This window comes from Cervus canadensis, chromosome 23, assembly GCF_019320065.1.
Source record: "Cervus canadensis isolate Bull #8, Minnesota chromosome 23, ASM1932006v1, whole genome shotgun sequence".
NCBI lineage: Eukaryota > Metazoa > Chordata > Mammalia > Artiodactyla > Cervidae > Cervus > Cervus canadensis.
Window position 1 is genome coordinate 15,629,411 of NC_057408.1, and position 22,638 is coordinate 15,652,048.

Consider the following 22,638-nt stretch of genomic DNA (forward strand, 5'->3'; position numbering starts at 1 on the left):
ACTCCTGAATTTTGAATCTTAGTGTCTCTTTGTTCTAGCTTGAAAATCTTGCCCAGAACTCAGATTGGCCTGGCTTGGGTCAAATGTGTACCCCTAGTCAACTGTGGTGAGGGAAGTCATTAAAAACCACGTCACCTGCTAGAGACACGTGGTTAGCAATGGAGGCAGTTACCGCAGAAGAAAGAGCATGCCACCGAGATGGCCCAGCTGAGGGCCATGCACACACCGCATATTGAATTTAAGAACTGATGGGTATTATAGTCAACTCTAAAATAAAAAGTTTTTAAAAATAACAAATGGAAACTAATTCATAAAGAAAAGCACATTCATGAAGAAAAACACTGGGTTCTAACATAACTAAGGGAGGGGAGAGGAGTGATGTGAGAAGAGAGAATTAAGTAAAATAAAAAGCCAGGGAATGCACAAAAATTTAACTAGTAATCACCTTTTCTAGTGCTAAGTCACAAGAAAACATGTCAGTACTTGTCATGAATTTATTTTTCTGGTAAAGGACCTAACCTATGATGTACAAAGACTTGGTTCAATTTCTAGTTGACTGGATGTCCATCCCTTACTACTGAAGGTTACCAGTCCAAGGTTACATGACTCATGCAGAGGCAGGTAAAATTGCTAGTACTTTTTAAAGTTTTCCCACAATCAAAGTGAAAATGAAAATGTTTTTCAAGCTCTCAGAAAAAACAAAGATTTGATTAAGTATATGACACTATATTTTTAAACAGTGTGATAAATTGAGGTTTTTTTAAACACAAAAGTATGTAGGGACATTTCTGAAGTATGTGTACTAGGCCGAACATTTCTGAAGTATGTGTACTAGGCTGAAGGGGGACTTGGAGGTTGGGTGTGCAGTCAAGCAAGTGGAAATTTGGGGCATACTGCTATCTTTTCCCTTCACAATGCATTCATCAAGTTAAATTCCCCAATTTTGGACCCATAGCAACTGTGAAATGTGTGTTGTTTTAAGCTGGTAAGTTTGAGGTAGTTTGCTATGCAGCAGTAGATAACTAATATCTTCATTTTTAATTGTCTGACCTTTTCTCTGTAGATCAAATCTATGGGCCTTCTTGCCCTTGGTCCGGCCAGCATTTGACTTATTTCCAAGTATATTTGATCAGGGAATGTTTTTTAATTATGATATCTATTTGTATCATCAGAAACTCATGTTCCAAGGGATATACTTTGAGAAACGCTGCTGTGTGGCAAATACTCCAATGCTCGGGGTGGTGACTTGACAATTAATGACCTGTATTAGTGTCTCTAAGGAAATTAATAAACAATACGTTAGTTCTGAAACATTCTTTTTATAGAATGAGTATTAAGAGCAGAAATCCCGCCCACCTTTTTTTTTTTTTTAAACAAACCACGCTGATGCAGAAATGGGAAAACGCTGTAAGATATTAACATTACCATAGTGTTGAAAGCACCCACCCTAACAGTCCCATTCTGTAACATTCTCCAGATGGAGAGAATGTCGACATAAAAAGAACTCTGAAAGGCTGAGAAGTTACCAAGCCATCTCCGGTCCCTTAAAGGGGCTCTCAGAACTGCTTGAAGGGGACCATCTCCAAACAACTGAGCCGTGCTGGCTCACCCTCCTCTGGGGGGTGGTCAGCCCTCCTGCCAAAGGGCATCCAGTGCGTGTCCAGGAGCTCACTTGGTTCTCCCCAGGAGAGCACCAGGAGCCCGCAGCTCGGCCGCCGTCTCGAGACAAGCCCCATGCAACGTACCCCTCCGTTCACCTCCGCCAGCTCCATCAGAAATGACATCTTTGATGGCCCAGTGGTGGATCAGAAGGTGGAGGGGCACACACGTCCCCAGCCACCACAGGAGTGGAGGTGGCGGGCGCGGGACGTGCGCGTCCTCACATCTGGGCTGGAGAAACTCGGGGCCAGTTTGTCCTGAGAAACAGTGAGTGGTGGGTGGATTTTCTAGGTGTGCAGTTCAGCTCTATCATGGTTCAATCATCTGAGGGGATTATTGTGAGAATATGCCTGGTTGGGAAGGTCCCTTGGAGGAGGGCATGGCAACCCACTCCAGTGTTCTTGCTGGAGAATCCCATGGACAGAAGAGCCTGGCGGGCCATGGGGTTGCAAAGAGTCAGACACAATTGAGTGACTAACACTTTCAAACTACCATTTATTATTTCCCTAAAAAATAAAAAAAAGCACTTTGTGTTCTGAATATAGCAATTAAATAAAATGGCACAGAGAATGAAAGCATTAGTAAATTACAGACAGGCTGCAAACAGTTTCCTAAATCCTTAGAGTTTCCTCCAAGATTTATTCATGCTCCATGAGACAGTGTTTTTTGGTCATTGTTGCTGCTCAGTATTTTCCCAACCTGATATCCCCACCTTAATTCTTACAGCATTCCTAATTTAAACACGTGTTAATCAGCAAATGCCTTAAGTCTTGACTTGAAAATCTGGTATTCATAGTTAGGATGAAAAAGTAATTAAATATCTTAAACAGAAATACAATTTACGAAATTAAAAGCCCAGGGCGGAGTAGAAAGACGAGTCCTCATCTTCTCCTGCCAGAGCACCAAAATCACAAGTAGCTGTTGAACAACCATTGACAGGAAAACACAGCCCACCTGAACAGGATACCTCACGTCCCGGGAGAGAGGGGAAGCCACAACGACACGGTAGGACAAATACATTTCACTTACACTTTATTTTTCTGTTACTCCATATAAAAATATGCATTTCAAAATACTTCAAGATATTTTGATAAGCTGTGCAATAGAAAAGGCCCATCTTGCAAACTCTGTCCCCAGATGAGTCTGAGCGGTCCCATCTTGGTACCGCAAGGCTGGCCCACGGCTGCAGGGGCGACCCCTGTTGTGTAAATTCAGACTGACTCGAAATAATATTAAAAAGACATGCTTCAAAAATCAAAATAAAGATAAAGCACAAAGCACCTTTTACCATGTTGTAATAAAATATTCAGTAATTCCTCTGTGTGAAACTCTGGAAAAAGATGCAAGGCAGAACTAGATATAAAAGGAAAAATAATGATGTGTTTATAAAGTCAGCTTTCTCTGACTTGTGAAAAGACTGATCAAACACCCTTTGAGGTGCTGCGGAGGTTCATGGGTTCCCCATCTGCCAACACGGTTCCAGCTCCAGCAGCTTTCTCACTGTCCACCTCGATTCTGTACCACAGACTGGCATGACATCTTATATTGACATCGGCACACCTTTTTTTTTGTACTAGTGTATGCTTTTGCTGTTATACCATGAAATACTGTCATAATACAATACTATCATACTTCATCATAAATAGGCATTAAGAAAGCACATTTTGCCAAGCTGATTTTTGAATCTCCTAAATTATATTTCTTCACTCACCTGCCAATTTGAAAAATCTACTAATCTGTAGAGGGCTTTTTCTCATCATTAATGTGAATTAGTGATGCTATAACTTAATTTTAAGTCATTTTTTTTTTTTGAATGGGACTCAGACCAAGAAAGCCTAGCATCAGCCAAACTCTCCTGGCACATCATGGGCAAACGTCCAACTCCACAGTGATATGTAAAGGTCACTTCATGAAAAAACCAAATAAAAATTACTCTCAAGATGTTTTGTCCATTACAATTCATTTATAAATAGAAATTAAAATTTAATAAGAAGACTTTGGGCCTGTGGGCCAGAGTCACACAACCCGAAAGAAAAGCAGCTTTAACATGGATTCTTATGACAGTGCCAGCAAGTTTAACCACTGATTTAAAAAATTTTGTTGGGGACTTTTCCCTGGAGGTACAGGGCTTAAGACTCCACACTTCCAGTGCATGGGGCACAGGTTCAACCCCTGGTTGGGGGAGATCCCGCATGCCGTGAGGTGCACCCCCAAAATAAATTAATCAATTAAAGATTTCTGTTGGAACAATGCATGATAAAAGCTATGGAAATTAGCGGTTATTAAATCTTACAATTAAAAAAACACCTGCAAACATTTTTCTCCACATCCTGATTGTTTTTCTAGTGCTGTTTAGTCATTAGAACTACTTGCAAAACCAGTGCTGAGAGCTGATCAGTATTTATGGGCCAGCTGGTGATTTCCTTCAAGTTCAGCCAGTGCACTGATGGCGGACGTGCTCAGCACTGCCCCCTCAGGAGCACGGAACACAGGAGGCTGTACAGTGGGGGCGGAGACTGTTATGGTTGCTCTGAAACATCAGTGAGAAGAAGAGTTTCCAACCAGAGGGAAAAATGAAAATGGAGAATGCCTCACGAGGCTTTTCCACAGGTGTAACCACTATTTCACGCACGCCAAACCTCGAGAAAATGGAGGCTCTTTTATTCCAGATAACCTGTAAATTCAGAATTCCACATGTAATTTCCTTGTATGCACAGGTGTTATACGTTGATTTCCATCTTCTTAATGAATCCTTGACAAGATTTTAGTTGAAAAGGAGAATGAGAAACAGCCCCTGGATGCTGAATGGCGGCTTTGGCAACATTATATGACGTGGCTTTTGGGTCTGCCGCACAGACTGAGTTTCTTTGTCGTGAGTACCTGAGCCAGGCAGTTGAGAAACACCATAAAGATGGTCATGGACATGACAATCACGTAGTGGCTGATGCTACAGGAGAAAAGGAACATGTTACAGGCGGACAGAACACACAAGAGGAAAAGCGTGAGACTCCTCTAACGTTTCTAAATATACAGGTGATCCTTGAACAACTTAGGGATTAGGTGTGCCAAGCTTCTGAGCAGTTGAAAATCGATGTATAACTTTATAGTTGGCCCTGAGCATCCTAGGTTCCTAAGTATCTGTGGTTTGGTCTCTTTGCCCTCAGCCAACCACAGATCATGTAGTCCTACAGCATTTACTATCTAAAAAAAAATCCACATATAACTGGACCCATGCAGTTCAAATCCATGCTGTTCAAGGGCCATCTGCATATACAAAATACACAGAATTACAAAGGATACTAATGCTCTTTATTTTTTTTTTTTCTTTTTTAAAAATTTCTCAAACCCTTGTGTCGAGGGCTGACACTAATGCTCTTTAAATAGATATCAAAATGTTAAAAAGAATTAATTTGTTGCAGAAGTAGTAATGAAAGTACGTATTATTTTGAGATAGCTCCAACAACTATAATCTGATATGAAGCTGACTGGTATTAGCAGTGCCTGTGTCTTTGTCACCACTAGAAACTGAGTTTAAACATCTAGCTTCTACAAAAATAAATATAACTTTCCCCTTGTAACTCTTATATCCTCTGAAGAAGAGCCACAGACTCCCCAAGATGTCCGCAGATTCAGTAATATGGTATTTTAGGGCATGACATTCCATACTTTGACAAAACTACAGGCCACAGGGAAAGAAAGGAAAATGTCAGTCAAACTCAAATTCAGTGAAGTGAAAGTTTTAGCCAAAATGTCTAAACAAAACAAAAAGGACACATCTCTCAATGTGAGTCAACACTATTATGTGCCAGACTTTTGGAAAAAGAACACTATTAAAATTACTCAATCCCAGCTCTCATCTATCAGCAATAGTAAATATTCAGTTTTTCTTTTTAAGCACCATACTACATTGTCCATGGCTTGATAATAAATTTGCAAATATGGAAAGACATTGAGGATATAGATCTGACAACTGTGCAATAAAGCAAAGGTTTCCCCCAGTGAATGCCAAGCTAAGCTTCGGAGGACACTGGCAAGTTACTTATTTACTAGGCCTATCAGAGTTACATGTAAGAATCTAACTTCATAATAAACTTATACCCGGCTTCCCTGGTGGCTCAGCTGGTAAAGAATCCACCTGCAATGTGGGAAACCTGGGTTCAATCCCTGGGTTGGACCAGAGTTGGACCATAAAGAAAGCTGAGCACCGAAGAATTGATGCTTTTGAACTGTGGTGTTGGAGAAGACTCTTGAGAGCCCCTTGGACTGCAAGGAGATCCAACCAGTCCATCCTAAAGGAAATCAGTCCTGATTGTTCATTGGAAGGACTGATGCTGAAGCTGAAACTCCAATACTTTGGCCACCTGATGTGAAGAGCTGACTCATTGGAAAAGACCCTGATGCTGGGAAAGATTGAGGCCAGGAGGAGAAGGGGACGATAGAGGATGAGATGGTTGGATGGCACACTGACTCAATGGACATGAGTTTGAGTGAGCTCCGGGAGTTGGTGAAGGACAGGGAGGCCTGGAGTGCTGCAGTCCATGGGGTCGCAGAGCCGGACACGACTGAGCGACTGAACTGAGACTTACAACCTTCAACAAGCTGCTTCACAAGGATGGTCCCCAGGGCAGGCCCCAGGGAACTTGTCTTAGAATATCTGCGAAAGTGACTGCTGGGTGAATGTAAAATAGGGCAATCACCTAGGGGGACGTGGAGACTAAGGAAAAGGGGAAAAAGAGGCTTGCAGTCCACCCTCCCAGTCCCCCAGTAACTCTGGTCCAACAGGTGGGCAGCCCCCCAAATGTCAAGTTGCTGGCCCTACTCCATCCGAGGCAAAGCTTCAGGGTGCTGACAGGTAAGCGCCCAGAATGGGTAAGGGCCCTCAGGCCAGAAGAGAACAGCCTCTACTCTAAGCAGATTTCGTTTATTTATTTTTGCTATTATAAGCTTTTAAGTAAGAATCTCCAATTATGCAGATTTATAGTTTGATAATACCCCTTTTCTTTGGAATGGCACTGGTTAGGGCATTCTTATTTAGACTCTTTCTCTAGATTAACTGGTTAATCTTATAAAGTAAATTTGAAATAGAAAAAAAGAACTGGCTAATTAAAAAATAAGAATGAGAACTAGTTAAGTTTGAAATCTGGTTCTGGACTAGGGTAGGCTTCTGACCTAAAAAGAAAACAATACAATTAGATCTTTAATTGCTAGACAAATACTATCATTAAGCCAAGATTTTTGAAATGTTTGTTTTCACTGTAAAAATAATGGAACAGAATATTGGACCTGGACTTCTTTCCTACTTAAATTTATGTGTGTATGTGTTTTGGTATGTTTTTTAACATGGAATGGATATGATATAGATCTTATCTACCAATTAACTATGCAGATTTCACAAAGCTATTTTCCAACTTTAGTAGCCACAGTGGACATAAATCACTGATAATTATCTATTTAAAAATGAAAATGATGACATTTCTCATTCTATAAAGCCCTTCTGGGAAGAAATGATCTAGATATTCATTTTAACAGAATACTCTTAAAAACCTCATGCCAAATAGACAATATTATGTTACTAAAATTATGCCAGTTATGCTGAAATTTTATCACACAGAAGGTAGTAACTGGTTGACTGATCTTACTTTAAATGTCTTCCAAAGGGGAGCAATTCAAGCTCATCACAGCACAGAGGTGCTGGGAAAACACTGTATTAGAACACTAGAAACTTTCAAACAAACAAACAAAAAATCAGAAAGCTTTCCTTTTCCGGGAAATGGAGGAGGTGTATTTTCCCCTATTCCTCCTGCCAAGTACCACTAAAACCTCTGGATGCTGTATATAAAATAAACCTAAGGAGACTGAACAGTGGAAAGACAATAGATGGGTTAGGAACCTTGGGACCCAAGGAATGACATGGTGGTTGAATTTGCTGGATTTTCTTCTTGCTGGAAGAAACTGGCCAACCAGAAATGCCAATGGACATAGACTAAGAACCTCAAACAACCCAAGGTGGTAACAAAAGCCTACTCTCTCCACTCACAGGACAGACAAGGAAAGGGGCAGCCCCCAAAGATGGAAACCTTTCAGACATTAGCTGCTCCACTTCAGCCAGACAGCACAGAAGAAGGTGGTTCTGCCCCCGCCTGCTCTGGCAAAGGCCAGGTGGGAGGCACACAGGTCTACACTCACAGGGCTGGGACAGGACGAGTCACTCCTGATTCTCATCTTCTCCTCCCGGCACATCCGGTCCATTAACAAGTTCCACTTGCCTCTCTCTCAGAATACTCCATCAATCTGGCCTCTTCCCGCCATTCTGAACCGCTGCCCTAGTTCAAGGGCATCATCTCTAGCTGAGCCTCTTAACCAATCGACCTCTTCCCTTTCTTGACCCCTCAATGGGTTCTCCATCCTGTGGCCAGAGTGTAGTTTTAAAATGTAAAGCGTATCAAATACGTCCCTGCAAAGAGTCTAATGCTTTGCCTCACACTTAGAGTAAATCCCCAATTCCTTACAGTGACGTCAATGAAAACCATGAGTGACACCACCTGGCTTTCTGAACGCTCTCCCTTCCATGTTTCTCCTTGTATCCTTCTCATCATAATCACATTCAAATTTTCAACACTATTTAATAACATCGGGAAACATGGCTTTCATAGAAACTCAACTTAAAAAAAAACCAACCCAACCCTGAGTATATTTGCATATAAATTAAGTCTAAAATGACATATATCAATCTGTTGGACTCTGGGACTGAATTACTGTTGACTTATTATTTTTTCTACGTGCTTTCAGTATTTTCTACAATGAGCTTATGATACATTTATTTCTTTTTATGAGATGATTACAAATTATGGTAGGTTGAGACATAGCACTCTTAGGCTGAGCTCATAATTACCACAGAAATCTTCTCCTCTACCCCATTTCTGTTCCTCATGGGACATTTCAAAATCTGCAATGGTTCCTAAGATCAAAATCCTCAACCCAATAAGCTGGATATCACAGTCATAACCTCTTCATGTTATGTAACAAGGCTCACTCCCCAACCCAGGGACTGGAGTTTGGAGTCAGAGGAGGGAGGGAGGGAGTGCAAAGTGCCCAGGTTAGAGCCTCAAGGACCAAATCCAGGCAGCCCAGACTGATCCTGGTTCCCGGGGGAGACCGTGTTCCATGGGGAGAGCAGGCAAAGAGCTCAGGAGGCAGGCGGATGAAAGGAATGCCGTGAGGACGCTAAGAGAGTATACTGCAGAAAGTGTGCACGGGATGTGGCCTGTCCACAGGGCGGAACTCTGCTCAGCGGTGAAAGGGAACCAGATACTGCCACGTGCTACAACACAGAGGCACACCAGAAACGTCACACCGACGGAAAGAGGCCAGATGTAAAAGGCTACACATCGCATGATTCCATTTCTCGACATGTCCAGAGCAGGCGGATCTGCAGAGACAGAGAGCAGGCTGGCGGTTTCCTGGGGCTCGGCATGGGAATTGGATAGACCAGAATCAGGCATGGGAAGTTTTCTGGGTGACGGAAATATTAAAAAACTTGACGGTAGTGATGGTTGCACAAATCCATCAATCTGCTGAAAGTTACTGAAGTAGTTTAAATCATTTAAAACTTTAAAATGGATGGAATTTATGATATATAAATTATACCTCAATTAAGCCATAACAACAAAAAGATTCTATTACAGCAGATGATTTTTTCCCCCATTAAGTTTTGCTATCACTTTTAGGCCTTTTATCACTTCTAATACTTTTTAAAAACTTTAAAATATTAAATGACTTGACTTCTGAACAAAGTAAGTTTTGTAAAACCAGATGGCAGGCGACCCCGCCTCAAATTTAGTGACAATCTATCTCTAAAGGGTATTCCATACATCACCTATCTCCTCGACCTGAAATGGCCTGAAATCATGGACTCTTGGCTCCTTTAAGCTAACACAGTCGGCAGGGAACAGTTGTGAAGCTCGTTGTCTCATCGTCTCCATGTGACTGAGTCTGAGGTATTCAGTTTGTGATAGCTTCCATCAAGTCTTCGAGTCATCATAGCATAGCACAGTTAAAGGAGCATCAAATTTCTATCTGAAATGAGTTCAGCTGTTCCCACTCTCTCCCCTTGACTGTTCTATCATTTAAATCAGCAGTTCTCAAGGTGTACATCATATGAGATGGTAAAGGGACAAGGCGTGTGGATACAGAATCACCGGGCAGGTCTGTTCAACCCACACAATGGGTGATAAAAGGCTGATGATGCTTCTCAATTAGGATAATGGGCAATCGAAGCCGGGCCTATCTGTCAGATGTACTGGGAAGACAGGTGGAGAATCACTGGTTTTAATAAAGCTTAATGTTCACTGTCAAGAGTAAAAAGATTTTATGGTGCTTATTAATTACATTTAGGAGGATGTTAAAATATCACTGAACTTAATGATAAGTTTTCACTACAAAGAGAAATGATACTTTAGTTGTCATTTATATTGCAGTGATGTATAACAACAGTGCATGTAGGAAACAGAGTCCAAATGAATCCTGCTATCAAACTAAAGCTCCAACCGATGAGGATGACTATTCACCTCATATCCAGTACATTTAGAACATAAACTTAAATATGTTTTTATAGTTATGAAAGCTCCCTCAATGGCATTTTTTCTCTAGTTCAAAAAAATACTACTTCTCTCAGAATGCAAAATAAAGGCAATATTCTGTAAAGTTTATAGCCTGCTATAAGTGAAGAAACAGTGTAAAAGATTAAAAGAAGAAAATACAAAATTACAGCTCGGCTGGCCCAACTCAGTTTCACAGCCTGCGTAGGGCATTTTTCATACGGATGTTTAAAAAAAAAAAACACCCAATGCCAGAAGGTTCTCCAGAAAACCACTGAATTTACACCCAATGTTGTAGTTGGTCATACTGACTGGAGTGTATTCCTTTAAGAGTCTCAGTTTAATTCTGCTAAGATCTACTCCAAAGATGCACTTCAAACATATTGAACTACACTTATAAACAGATATCCTGTCTCATGCCCTAGCAATTCAATATTCATTTTTAAAGAAACCATTATTAACCTGGAACTAACAGCTGAAGAATTTCTCCAGCCTATTTTGAAAACCTGCCGCAGTCCCCAAAACGATACTACAGACATTGCAGACACACAGGCTGCATTCGAGTACTGCATTTGAGTCCTCTCTCAAATTCTGGGACAGATTCTCACCATTTATATATTTAAAGAGCAATAAAATAGAAAGGATAAAGGACAATATTCCATTCCTGTGCATAACAGGCAGGGAATGGCTGGAGTTATTAGCTGTATTACTGATACAAAGGGGTTTAGAAATAAAATTTGTCACCAAGGCAAACCACTGCAGGGGCACCGTTCAAATAACCCAGGCTCCCATTAAGGAAACTCTGCCAGTAAGTTTAACACCTGCAACGTGACAAGAAACAGCTCGGCTTTTCAAATGTATATTCACAGAGGAATAATTAGAAAGCTGAAACTTAAAGCAACATTCTCACAAATAAAATGCAGGGGAAAAATGCAGGAAAAAGTAGCCTAATGAAGTCTTGATATATGAACCTTGCTATATGGTGTGTAAGTTTTAAGTCTTGAAGTATATTTCCCCCCATTGTCCAAGTCCTTTTCTGGCAACCAATTAGATGTGTATGAAGATGCATGAACCACTTCCGCCCCTTAGACCTGTATCACTAGGCTCCCTGCGGCTCTATATGCCATTACTGCCACACAGGATGTGAAAGGAAGATTTTAGAGTTCTCACTCACCAACAGAAGCAGCAGCGGCAAGGAAAACCTCATGGCAGCATCAACTTAGGCAATTCCGTTTAGAAAGCCCGATTCTACTAACTCAGAGCTCATTCTGTTTCTCCATCCCAACCTCTTCCATCTCCCAACCCCTCCCCGTCTTCCTTTCTGAAGTGGGCATCTTTTGTTCCATCCAATAATAGACAAAGAAGACGAGCAGAGCAGAGCAAGGAGGTACTTCAGCAGGAACTACCCGGCAGAGGACTCGGGGGATTTACGGAGGTTAGCTGGGGGCCCTCAGGCTGATGAACAGAACTGAGCTCTGCAACCGTCAGTCTCTCAGAGCAGGCGTCCCATTCAACCTAGGGAGTCAGACCAGTGGGGCTGAAGCACTGGGACTGAGATAAACCGAGCTTCGGCATGGCTTATTACCTGGTCATGCCTCTAACCTCTTCCCATGCACTCTGGGTTTTTAATGCTGCATAGATGAGGATGTAATGATTACATTGGAACAAAAGGCATAAAGCAGGTAGACCGGCGTTACTGTACGCGCAGGGCAGCTGCCTTTATAAACAATACTATTACTACAGAATATTTCTACAGCATAGTTTTTACCCTATATAGCATCAATTAGGAGAAGGCAGTGGCACCCCACTCCAGTACTCTTGCCTGGAAAATCCCATGGACGGAGGAGCCTGGTAGGCTGAAGTCCATGGGGTCACGAAGAGTCAGACACAACTGAGCGACTTCACTTTCACTTTTCACTTTCATGCCCTGGAGAAGGAAATGGCAGCACACTCCAGTGTTCTTGCCTGGAGAATCCCAGGGACGGCAGAGCCTGGTGGGCTTCTGTCTATGGGGTCACACAGAGTTGGACATGACTGACGTGACTTAGCAGCAGCAGCAGCAGCATCAATTAACTATATATAATTTTCATATTGATCATAAGTGAAGCACAGGACTGGCACATGGAGTGAACATCCTTTTCTCATGCTTAGGGCTGCAGTGAGGGGCTGTCAGTGGGCCAGGAGTGCTAACGCACCATTCTTTTTCCCTTGGTCTGAATGATGCTCACTGTTTGTTTTAGGCCTCTGCAGTCTCTTTTTTGCTATTATTTTGTGCTCTGATGAACACTTTATTCCCATGATGGTTATGCAAAGGAATGCAAGGAATAGGCCCAGAGGTACCACACACATGCCAAGAAGAACATCACACTAGATATTAAATTTGAGTTTGGTAATGGCTCAAAGCCTGTTTTAAAAACAATCAAGCAAGCATAGGTAACAAAAATAAAGACAGATTAAACTAGACTACAACAAAATTTAAAACTTCTGTGCAAAGGACATAATCAACAAAGCAAAAAAGCAACTTACAGAATGGCAGAAAGTATCTGCAAATCATCTTATCTGATAAGAGGTTAAAGTCTAACATACATAAAGAACACCACCACTCAACAACAACAAAAACAACCCAATTTACAAATGGGCAAAGGACTTGACCAGACATTTCCTTAAAAAGGACATACAAATAGCCAAAAGCACATGAAAAATGATCAACATCAGTAATAAGCAAATCAAAACAATAAGATCCACTTCCCATCCATCAGGGTGGCTACTATCAAAAAAAAGAAAAGAAATGAAGAGTTGGTGAATCTTCTGCACTATCAATACGAATAAACTGGTACAACTGCTATGAAAATCACTAGAGCAGTTCCTCAAAATAGTAAAACTATAACCAGCATATGATCCAGAAATCTCATTTCTGGGCATGTATCTCAAAGAACTGAAAACAGAGCCTTGACTGGACAAAATGAACACCCATGTTGTAGCAACAATTTGCACAGTGGCCAAAGGTGGGACAACCTAAGTGCCCACAGATGGATGAATGGATAGATAACATGTGATATATACATTCAATGGAATATTATTCAGCCTTCAAAAGGAAGGGAATTCTGATCTATGCTCCAACATGGATGAACCCTGAGGACATTACACTAAATGAAATTAGCCAGTTATTGAAAGACAAATATTGTGTGATTTCACTTACATGAGGTACCTAGAGTAGCCAAATTCAGAGAGATAGATAGTAGATAGTGGATTCCAGGGGCTGAGGGGAAGGGAAAATGGGGGAGAGATTGTTTAATAGGTACAGAGTTTCAGTTATGCACGATGAGAAAGTTCTGGAGACCAGCTGAACAACAATGTGAAATCACTTCATGAAACTAAACTGTGCACTGTAAGCCCCAGCAAGATGGCGGGCGCCGGAGCGGCTGGGAGGAGAGACCCCACGCCCAAGGGCGAAGGAGAAGCCCCAGCAAGATGGCAGGTGCCTGAGCGGCTGTGAAGAGAGACCCCACGTCCAAGGGCGAAGGAGAAGTCCAAGGAAGTCGGTAGGAGGGGCGAAACTGTGTTTAGACTCAAACCGCATTCCCACCAGAGACACTCAGAGCGCTCAAACAAACCTTGTGTGCACCAGGACCCAGGGACCCCACACGACTGAGACAGAGCTGTGTGTGAGCACCTCCTGAGGAGGTCCGGGTCCGCGGTGGCCTGCCGCAGGGGCGGGGGCTCTGCTGCAGCAGACCTGGGCATGGCAGAAGCCGTCCTGGAGGAGGTCGCCATTCACCCACCACAGAGCCGCCAGAACTTACACAGGACTGGGGAATAGACGCCTGGAGGCACAGCAGACCTTGTGCACCAGGACCCAGGAGAAAGGAGCCGTGACCCCACAGGAGACTGACCCAGACTCGCCCTGAGTGTCCAGGAGTCTCCAGCGGAGGCGTGGGTCGGCGGTGGCCTGCTGCAGGGCTGGGGGCGCTGAGTGGGGCAGTGCCTGCATGGGGCCTTTTGAGGGAGGTGACATTATCTTCATTACCACCACTGCAGCTTGGCCCCAGGTCAAACAACAGAGAGGGAACACAGCCCCGCCCTTCACCAGAAAATTGGATTAAAGATCTACTGAGCATGCCCTACCCACTCCCGCACCGCCGCCCCCCCAATCAGAGCAAGACCCAGTTTCCCCCTCAGTCAGTCTCTCCCATCAGGAAGCTCCATAAGCCTCTTATCCTTCTCCATCAGAGGGCTGACAGACTGAAAACCACAATCACAGAAAACTAACCAATCTGATCACAAGGACCACTGTCTTGTCTAACTCAATGAAACTATGAGCCATGCCGTGTGGGGCCACCCAAGAAGGACGGGTCATGGTGGAGAGGTCTGACAAAACATGGTCCACTGGAAAAGGGAATGGCAAACCACTTCAGTATTCTTGCCTTGAGAACCCCATGAACAGTATGAAAAGGCAAAAAGATAGGACACTGAAAGATGAACTCCCCAGGTTGATAGGTGCCCAGTATGCTACTGGACAAGAGTGGAGAAGTAACTCCAGAAAGACTGAAGAGATGAGCCAAAGCAAAAACACACCAAGTTGTGGATGTGACTGGTGATGGAAGTAAAGTCTGATGCTGTAAAGAGCAATATTGCATAGGAACCTGGAATGTTAGGTCCATGGATCAGGGCAAATTGGAAGTGCAAATAGGAGACGGCAAGAGTGAACATAGACATTTTAGAAATTAGGAAACTAAAATGGACTGGAATGGGTGAATTTAACTCAGATGACCATCATATCTACCACTGTGGGCAAGAATCCCTTAGAAGAAATGGAGTAGCCATCATAGTCAACAAGAGTCCAAAATGCAGTACTTGGATGCAATCTCAAAAACAACAGAATGATCTCTGTTCATTTCCAAGGCAAACCATTCAATATCACAGTAATCCAAGTCTATGCCCCGATCAGTAATGCTGAAGAAGCTGAAGTTGAACAGTTCTATGAAGAACTATAAGACCTTCTAGAGGTAACACCCAAAAAAGATGTCCTCTTCATTATAGGGAACTGGAATGCAAAAATAGGAAGTCAAGAAATACCTGGAGTATCAGGCAGATTTGGCCTTGGAGTACAGAATGAAGCAGGGCAAAGGCTAACAGAGTTTTGCCAAGAGAACACACTGGTCATAGCAAACACCCTCTTCCAACAACACAAGAGAAGACTCTACACATGGACATCACCAGATGGTCAACACCAAAATAAAATTGATTATGTTCTTTGCAGCCAAAGATGGAGAAGCTCTATACAGTCAGCAAAAACAAGACCAGGAGCTGACTGTGGCTCAGATTATGAACTCCTTATTTGCCAAATTCAGACTTAATTGAAGAGAGTAGGGAAAACCATTAGACCATTCAGGTATGACATAATCAAACTCCTTACAATTATACAATGGAAGTGAGAAATAGATTCAAGGGATTAGATCTGATAGACAGAGTGCCTGCAAGAACTATGGATGGAGTTTCATGACACTGTACAGGAGACAGGGATCAAGACCATTCCCAAGAAAAGGAAATGCAAGAAGACAATATGGTTGTCTGAGGAGGCCTTACAAATAGCTGTGAAAAGAAGAGAAGCAAAAGGCATAGGAGAAAAGGAAAGATACACCCATTTGAATGCAGAGTTCCAAAGAATAGCAAGGAGAAATAAGAAAGCCTTCCTCAGTGATCAATAAATAGATGATAACAATAGAATGGGAAACACTACAGATCTCTTCAAGAAAATTAGAGATACCAAGGGAACATTTCATGCAAAGATGGGTACAATAAAGGACAGACATGGTATGGACCTAACAGAAGCAGAAGATATTAAGAAGAGGTGGCAAGAATACACAGAACTATACAAAAAAGATCTTCACAACCCAGATAATCATGATGGTATGATCACTCACCTACAGCCAGACATCCTGGAATGTGAAGTAATGTGGGCCTTAGGAGGTATTACTACGCATAAAGCCAGTAGAGGTGATGGAGTTCCAGTTGAGCTATTTCAAATCCTAAAAGATGATGCTGTGAAAGTGCTGCACACAATATGCCAGCAAATTTGGAACACTCAGCAGTGGCCACAGGACTGGAAAAGGTGAGTTTTCATTCCAATCCCAAAGAAAGGCAATGCCAAAGAATGCTCAAACTACTGCACAATTGCACTCATCTCACATGCTAGCAAAGTAATGCTCAAAATGCTCCAAGCCAGGCTTCAGCAATACGTGAACCGTGAACTTCCAGATGTTCAAGCTGGATTTAGAAAAGGCAGCGGAACCAGAGGTCAAATTGCCAACATCCGTTGGATCATCGAAAAAGCAAGAGAGTTCCAGAAAAACATTTACTTCTGCTCTATTGACTATTCCAAAGCCTTTGACTGTGTAGATCACAACGAACTGTGGAAAAGTCTTCAAGAGATGGGAATACCACATCACCTGACCTGTCTCATGAGAAATCTGTAAGCAGGTCAGGAAGCAACAGTTAGAACTGGACATGGAACAACAGACTGGTTCCAAATCAGGAAAAGAGTATGTCAAGGCTGTATACTGTCATCCTGCTTATTTAACTTATGTGCAGAGTACCTCATGAGAAACGCTGGGCTCCTCACTTATTTGCCAACAGAATGTACACTGTAGTTTTGTATTTAAAGTTCTCCAAATTAGGGGTCCCAAAAGTTATTTGCTAGAAATTTCTTTATCCAAAACCAATGGTTTCTGAAATTCTAATTATTTATCACACTCCAGATATGAGGGCATTGGGCCTTTTTACCTCTCTGCTTTGCCCATATCCATTCTATCTGCCAAAAATACTCTTCCCCAACCTGTAAGTTTCCTAATTGAACTTATGCTCTTCATTCAGGGTTCAGCCCATATGGTGACCTTGCACAATGTGTTCTTGGTCACCGAAGCTGGAAGTGAAGCGGCCTCTGTTCTGTATTCACAAAGCCCTTAACCACACGCTGCCTCGTATTACAGTTATTTTGTCTTACAACCTGAAAGCAGGGGCCATCTGTCAGAGCCAGATCCTTCCAGGGCTGGAATATCCGTTATAAGTTATACATTAGAATCGCACACTCAGTGCCTGAATTCACTCCAAAACACTGATACAGAGTCGTCCGTCTCTAGAGGTGGGGCATCACCAAGTCTGGAAGAGGCAATGCCATTTGTCTTGGGTCCCTGATAACATCTGGAAATGCTTTATGGATGGTGAGAGTGCTCACTACATAATTTCTTCTCAAGAAATGATCTGGGTATTAAATGTATACACATACAAAAAAATTAACCTAGGTATGCCATGTTATTGCTAGTCTTTCAGAGCTAGTTTCCTCCTCTGTAAGACAGAAATAATTACATTTTCCTCATATCACTGCCATGAAAGTAATGAAATAACATATGTACAACTCTGAATACACTGTGTACAGTAAGTGACATTTTAATACTCAGTGGTAAAGAATCTGCCTGCCAATGCAGGAGACCTGGGTTTGATCCCTGGGTCAGGAAGATTCCCTGGAGAAGGGAATGGCAACCTACTCCAATATTCTTGCCTGGAGAATCCCATGGAAAGAGGGGCCTGGTGGGCTACAGCCCATGGGGGTTGCAAAGAGTCAGACATGACTGAGCTACTAATATACACATTACGTCAATTTAATACCTTTGTCAATAATCAGTAATCCTTCACTTTCCCCACTTGCTACATAATTTAATCTGGCTTTTCCCTAGGTTTGGGTATAAGTTTTTTCTATGGCAAACAATGCAATCCTCTAAATGGTTTCTGGAAACTTTCAGGGACCCCAGAAGGGAGGAGAGATAAACATGACTACATTAAATTCCTTAAACCAGTTGTACTGAACATTTCTAAACAAAAACACTCCAGAATTTTCCAGAGAAAAATGGTGACTATTTTAAAATAAACAAAATGAAAGTCTGGGATAGAGAGAAAGTAGTTTTGGGACAAAGAACACAGGACTTCCGGAGTGGATCAAGGGCTGACGCTGATGCCAGAAGGTGGAAAACAAGACGCTCAAAAGGGGCTTCTTTGCCTTCCCCTCTCTCTTTCCCTCCCTCCCTTCTTTCCTGCCTCCTCCCCAGCCCTCACCTTTTCTTCCTTCTTCATTTTTTTTTTTTTGATGAAACAGTATATTATTAGAGAGGAAGGGAAGAAAGGTAATTTGAGGGGTGGGTGTTGAGGGGAACATTCTGCCAATTAAGTCTTAGATGAAAGACTGCGGGTGACGGGAAGGAGACAGGAACAACAGTGCTGAGAGGAACGGGTCCACGAGGAGCTGCCAGGAGACAGACGTGAGCAGGAGGCTGGGGCGTCTGGAAGGAGACAGACAGGCGCAAAGTCCTTGCTCAGCAAGTACTCGTCGAACGAAAGCAGGGAAGACCAAGTCGGGAAGTGGGGAAAAGGTCCTGAATTCTGGGATCCAATGCTGAAAAGAAATCTCAAGTGGAATGTGAGTACAAGGTAACCAAGGTCGGCAAAGGTGACGCAGCTAAGGAGACTTCCTGTTCGGGGCCTTGCTTGGGGGTACCTTGCTTCATCATGATGTTCCTGAATTTGCTCTTGACTCCGTGGCCCCAGCAGCAGTCCTTCCAGAGCAGACCCAAAGCCTCAGAATTTCAGTGTCACCACGCTACTGAGGCATGTCCCCTAGAAAGAGAGCCTTCTCTATATAGAAGGTTCTTCTCTCAAACACAGACGTGAGACTATCTGCTGCCTCTCCTGACATAAACAAGCCACTGTGCCAGCCGTGCGGTTGGCAATGTGTGCCCGGGTGTCGGTGCCCATCGGCGCCCGTCGGCCCCGCGACAGCCTCTCCTAGCAGAAAGCTGCTCCTGCCTCACTCCCTGTCTCAGCGTTTTCTCTTCGAGAAAATGGCTCTGCTCTGTACCTTTAACAAAGGCCCCTGGCCCCAAACACTTCTTTTCCGACCAAAGACGCCCTAACTCTTGGCTCACTCCCTTCTAATCAGTATCTCTTTCTCCTGTAGATCCTAAATTTATATTATTCAAAAGTTTGCAACAGCCACAAAGATAGGATTAGACATAAAGCGACTTTTCTGAATAGGCTATCAGAATTACAAAACCAGGACTTGGGGCAATTCTCTCCAGGGAGACCCAGGGAAGGGCAGTGGCGATTCACAGCCCTGAGACCCAGGAGCTGCTGCCTGACCCTGCTCAACTCTTCCCAGGCTCCGTGATGTGAGCGAGTCGCAGTCTCTTAGGGCCACAAGGTCCTCGTGGTAAAATGAGGCAGTGAGCATATCTTGCTGTGGAAAACAATGTCCACGTCACAGTGCTGAGATAAAGATCATGTGAACTAACACGCGGAGGATCCTGTAAACACGCTGGCCTGATAGCAGTGTCGGCGGAGCTGCGACCGGGGCAGCCTGTGCCTGGAGTCCTGAGCCTCCCACTGTCTCGCTCTGCCTTTTCTGGAGCACAGACGGGCCTCTGCCCTCTGAGCTGCCTGTGTGTCTCTGAGCCCACAGCTCCAATACCCAATGGCTGGTGTGATTCTGCTGTGACACGCGGCCTGGTGCTGACTCGTGCGGACAGGTCACTGCCCCGCTCTGTGAACGAGCTTGCTCCGTGGGGGCCCGCGTGCTGGGCTCCAGCTTAGACAGTCTGCCCTGGGGGCTCAGATGGTAAAGAACCTGCCTGCAGTGCAGGGGACCCGGGTTCAATCCCTGGGTCCGGAGGATCCCCTGCAGGAGGAGCAGCTACCCCCCCCAGTGTTCTTCCCTGGGAAATCCCATGGAAAGAGGAGCCTGGTGGCTTAGAGTCCATGGGGTCGCAAAGAATCAGACGTGACACTTTCACTTGTACTTTCAAGCAGATCTAGGGACATCCATGTCTTCCAACCAGGATATCATCCCTCACACTGCTCATGACTGAAATGAAATGGTAACAAAATCTCAAAGGAGCTTGGGTTTTCCCAGGGGGTTACTGCCCACTTCTCCTCCCCTATCCAAGTGCGCTTAAGAGAGGTCGAGACTGAGAACTACCTCCTGACCTCCCATTTCACTTATGCCTTCTCCCTTCCTTTTTATGAGTCATACATGCAGTACTAAAAAAGCAAAATAATGGAGAAAGACTTACACTGAAAAGCGACACCCCTCGTTCCTTCTTACTCACTCCTCAGGCAACTACTCTAGCCCTCCTGGTCTAGACCTGCTGGTGTTGCCCCGTGACATGGGTGGGCGTCTCAATGCCGCTCTACTGATGCGTCAGTTTAAAACATTACTTATTGAGTTCTTGGTAGGAGAGAGGGAGGATGTGGTTGACTTATACCAGACCCTACTCATGTCAATTTTAGGCAACTATTTTAGTTCTGTTTTTCCTCATGAATCAACTTTGAGGTATAATTTATATACAAGAAAATGAAACCGTTTTAAGTATCCAGTTAAATGCACACTGACAAATGATTCACCCATGCATCCGTCAGCACAGTCAAGACACGGAACACTTCCATCACCCCAGAAGTTTCCACATTCCCATTTACAGTCATGCTCACCATAATTCCCAGGCCCAGACAACCACTGATCAGCTTTCTCTGACTGTAGACTAATTCCATCTGTCCTAGAATTTTACGTAAATGGAATAATACAATTGGTACTCAATGCACCAGGTTTCTTTCACTCATTAAAAATATCTGAAATTCATCCATGTAGTTGAGTTCATCAGTCATTCATTTCTTTTTATTAATAAGAAGCTTTCTATTTTATGCATATAGCATAATTTACCATTCAAGTGCTGAAAAACATCTGGGTGGTTTCCAGATTTTGATTATTAATAAAGAAACGGTTAGTCACTCAGTCGTGTCTGACTCTTTGCAACCCCATGAACTATGTGGCCCACCAAGCTCCTCTGTTCCTGGAATTCTCCAGGCAAGAATACTGACGTTGGCTGCCATGCCCTTCTTGAGGGGATCTTCCTGACCCACGGATCAAAGTAGGGTCTCCTGCATTGCAGGCAGATTCTTTACCATCTGAGCCACAAAGCTACTATGAAAATTCCCATACAAGTCTTTCTGTGGACCTACTTTTCCCTTCTCTTGGGTAGATGGCTAGGAACAGAATTGCCGTACAATTCAAAATATCAATCAGAGGGTGGCGTTTATTCAGGTTTTTTTTTTTTTTAGGTTTTTAAGACAGTCTGGTTTTCCTCTAAGTCTAACTCCCAAAGAGGACAGTTGCCAGTAAGTTGTGGGTGTGTAATAAAAATCGCTAGGTCATATTTTGGGACGAGCAGGAGAGGGGCCTGTCTCTGCCCTTTGGGCCGGGGTGGAAGGGAGCTACAAACGCTAGAGTGGAAGACAGCTTTTCTAAGAGTTAGAAGCACCTGGTCACAGCGATCGCCTCTGTCTCTTTGCAGGGGTCCGCAGGTTTTCCCCGGGAGTGAAATCCTTTCTGCACAGGGATGGGGGAGGAGGGAGAGGACGTGGGAGACTGCCAGCTCCATCACTGGACACACAGACGGTCAGGTCGCCCCCGGCCCCCGGCCCCCTCCGCATTCCTGCACACTCCGTCACCGTCCGGCGGCGTCTGAGCCGTCAGGGCCCTGCCTTTGGCAGGACTTCTGAGAGAGTCTGGTTGCTGCCTCCTCTCTCGGATTATCCATCTTCCAGGAATCTGTTGAACTTGCATTTGCTGATGATCGTTTTTCTATTCTCTTTCACTTTGGCTGGGTTTGTTATTTTATTGAAGAGTTGGCAGACAGGAGAAAAATTATTATCTTTGGTCTGCAGTCCTCACCCAGAAATCAATGAATTTGATTCAGTGCAGATATCAAGTATTAAATCTTACGACTGAACCGTCCCTGGCCAAGCTCATCAATGACTGCTGTTTAGCCCAACGCACGTCTTCACGTCTCCTCCGACTCGCTCTCTCCGTGACACCTCGCTGACCTTGTTTCCTGAATGTTCTCTGGACCTCCACAGCACTGCTCTCAGCTGGTTTCCCCCAACCTCAAGCTCCCCAAGAGCTCCAGAATGTGCTTCTCATCCCCCGCAACTCACCTGCTGCCTGGTTGGTGACCAACAAATATTCGCCTGACTGAATTGAGACCATGGATATTTAAAAATGCTTTGTGTTTTATGCTTGTTATTACTGATAACAACAGTGAAATCTGCACTTTGAAGAAGAAAACCTGCCAAGTAAAGACAAACCTCAAGCTAATCAGACAAAACCCGATCTTTAGTTTGTGTAACATAAATTCATGATGCTGTGAAGAAATTAACGATGCCCATCTTCACGTGAGAAGTACTTCCTCTTCATTCTTTGGCACTTCCTAAGGGTCAAAGCCAATATAGATTTCTCCCATCAAAAAACAAGGTGGTGGCTGCCAGGGCTGGTGGAGGTGGA

General features: G+C 43.6%; 1 protein-coding gene across 8 annotated transcripts in view; it reads right to left on the reverse strand.

Moving 5' to 3' along the window:
• Window positions 1-2,140: 2,140 nt before the first annotated feature.
• The window catches only part of PIGN (phosphatidylinositol glycan anchor biosynthesis class N), a 97,530-nt gene continuing 77,032 nt past the window's right edge, over window positions 2,141-22,638 (reverse strand). For 5 of the 8 annotated variants that reach the window (XM_043444213.1, XM_043444216.1, XM_043444214.1 and 2 more), the window contains one exon: window positions 6,146-9,088. In XM_043444213.1, coding sequence (XP_043300148.1) covers window positions 8,947-9,088 — 142 coding nt within the window. In that variant the 3' untranslated portion in view covers window positions 6,146-8,946. Of the gene's footprint in view, window positions 4,607-6,141; window positions 9,089-22,638 lie in introns of those variants that run through there. The other 3 variants (XM_043444218.1, XM_043444220.1, XM_043444219.1) reach the window with 3 other exon arrangements.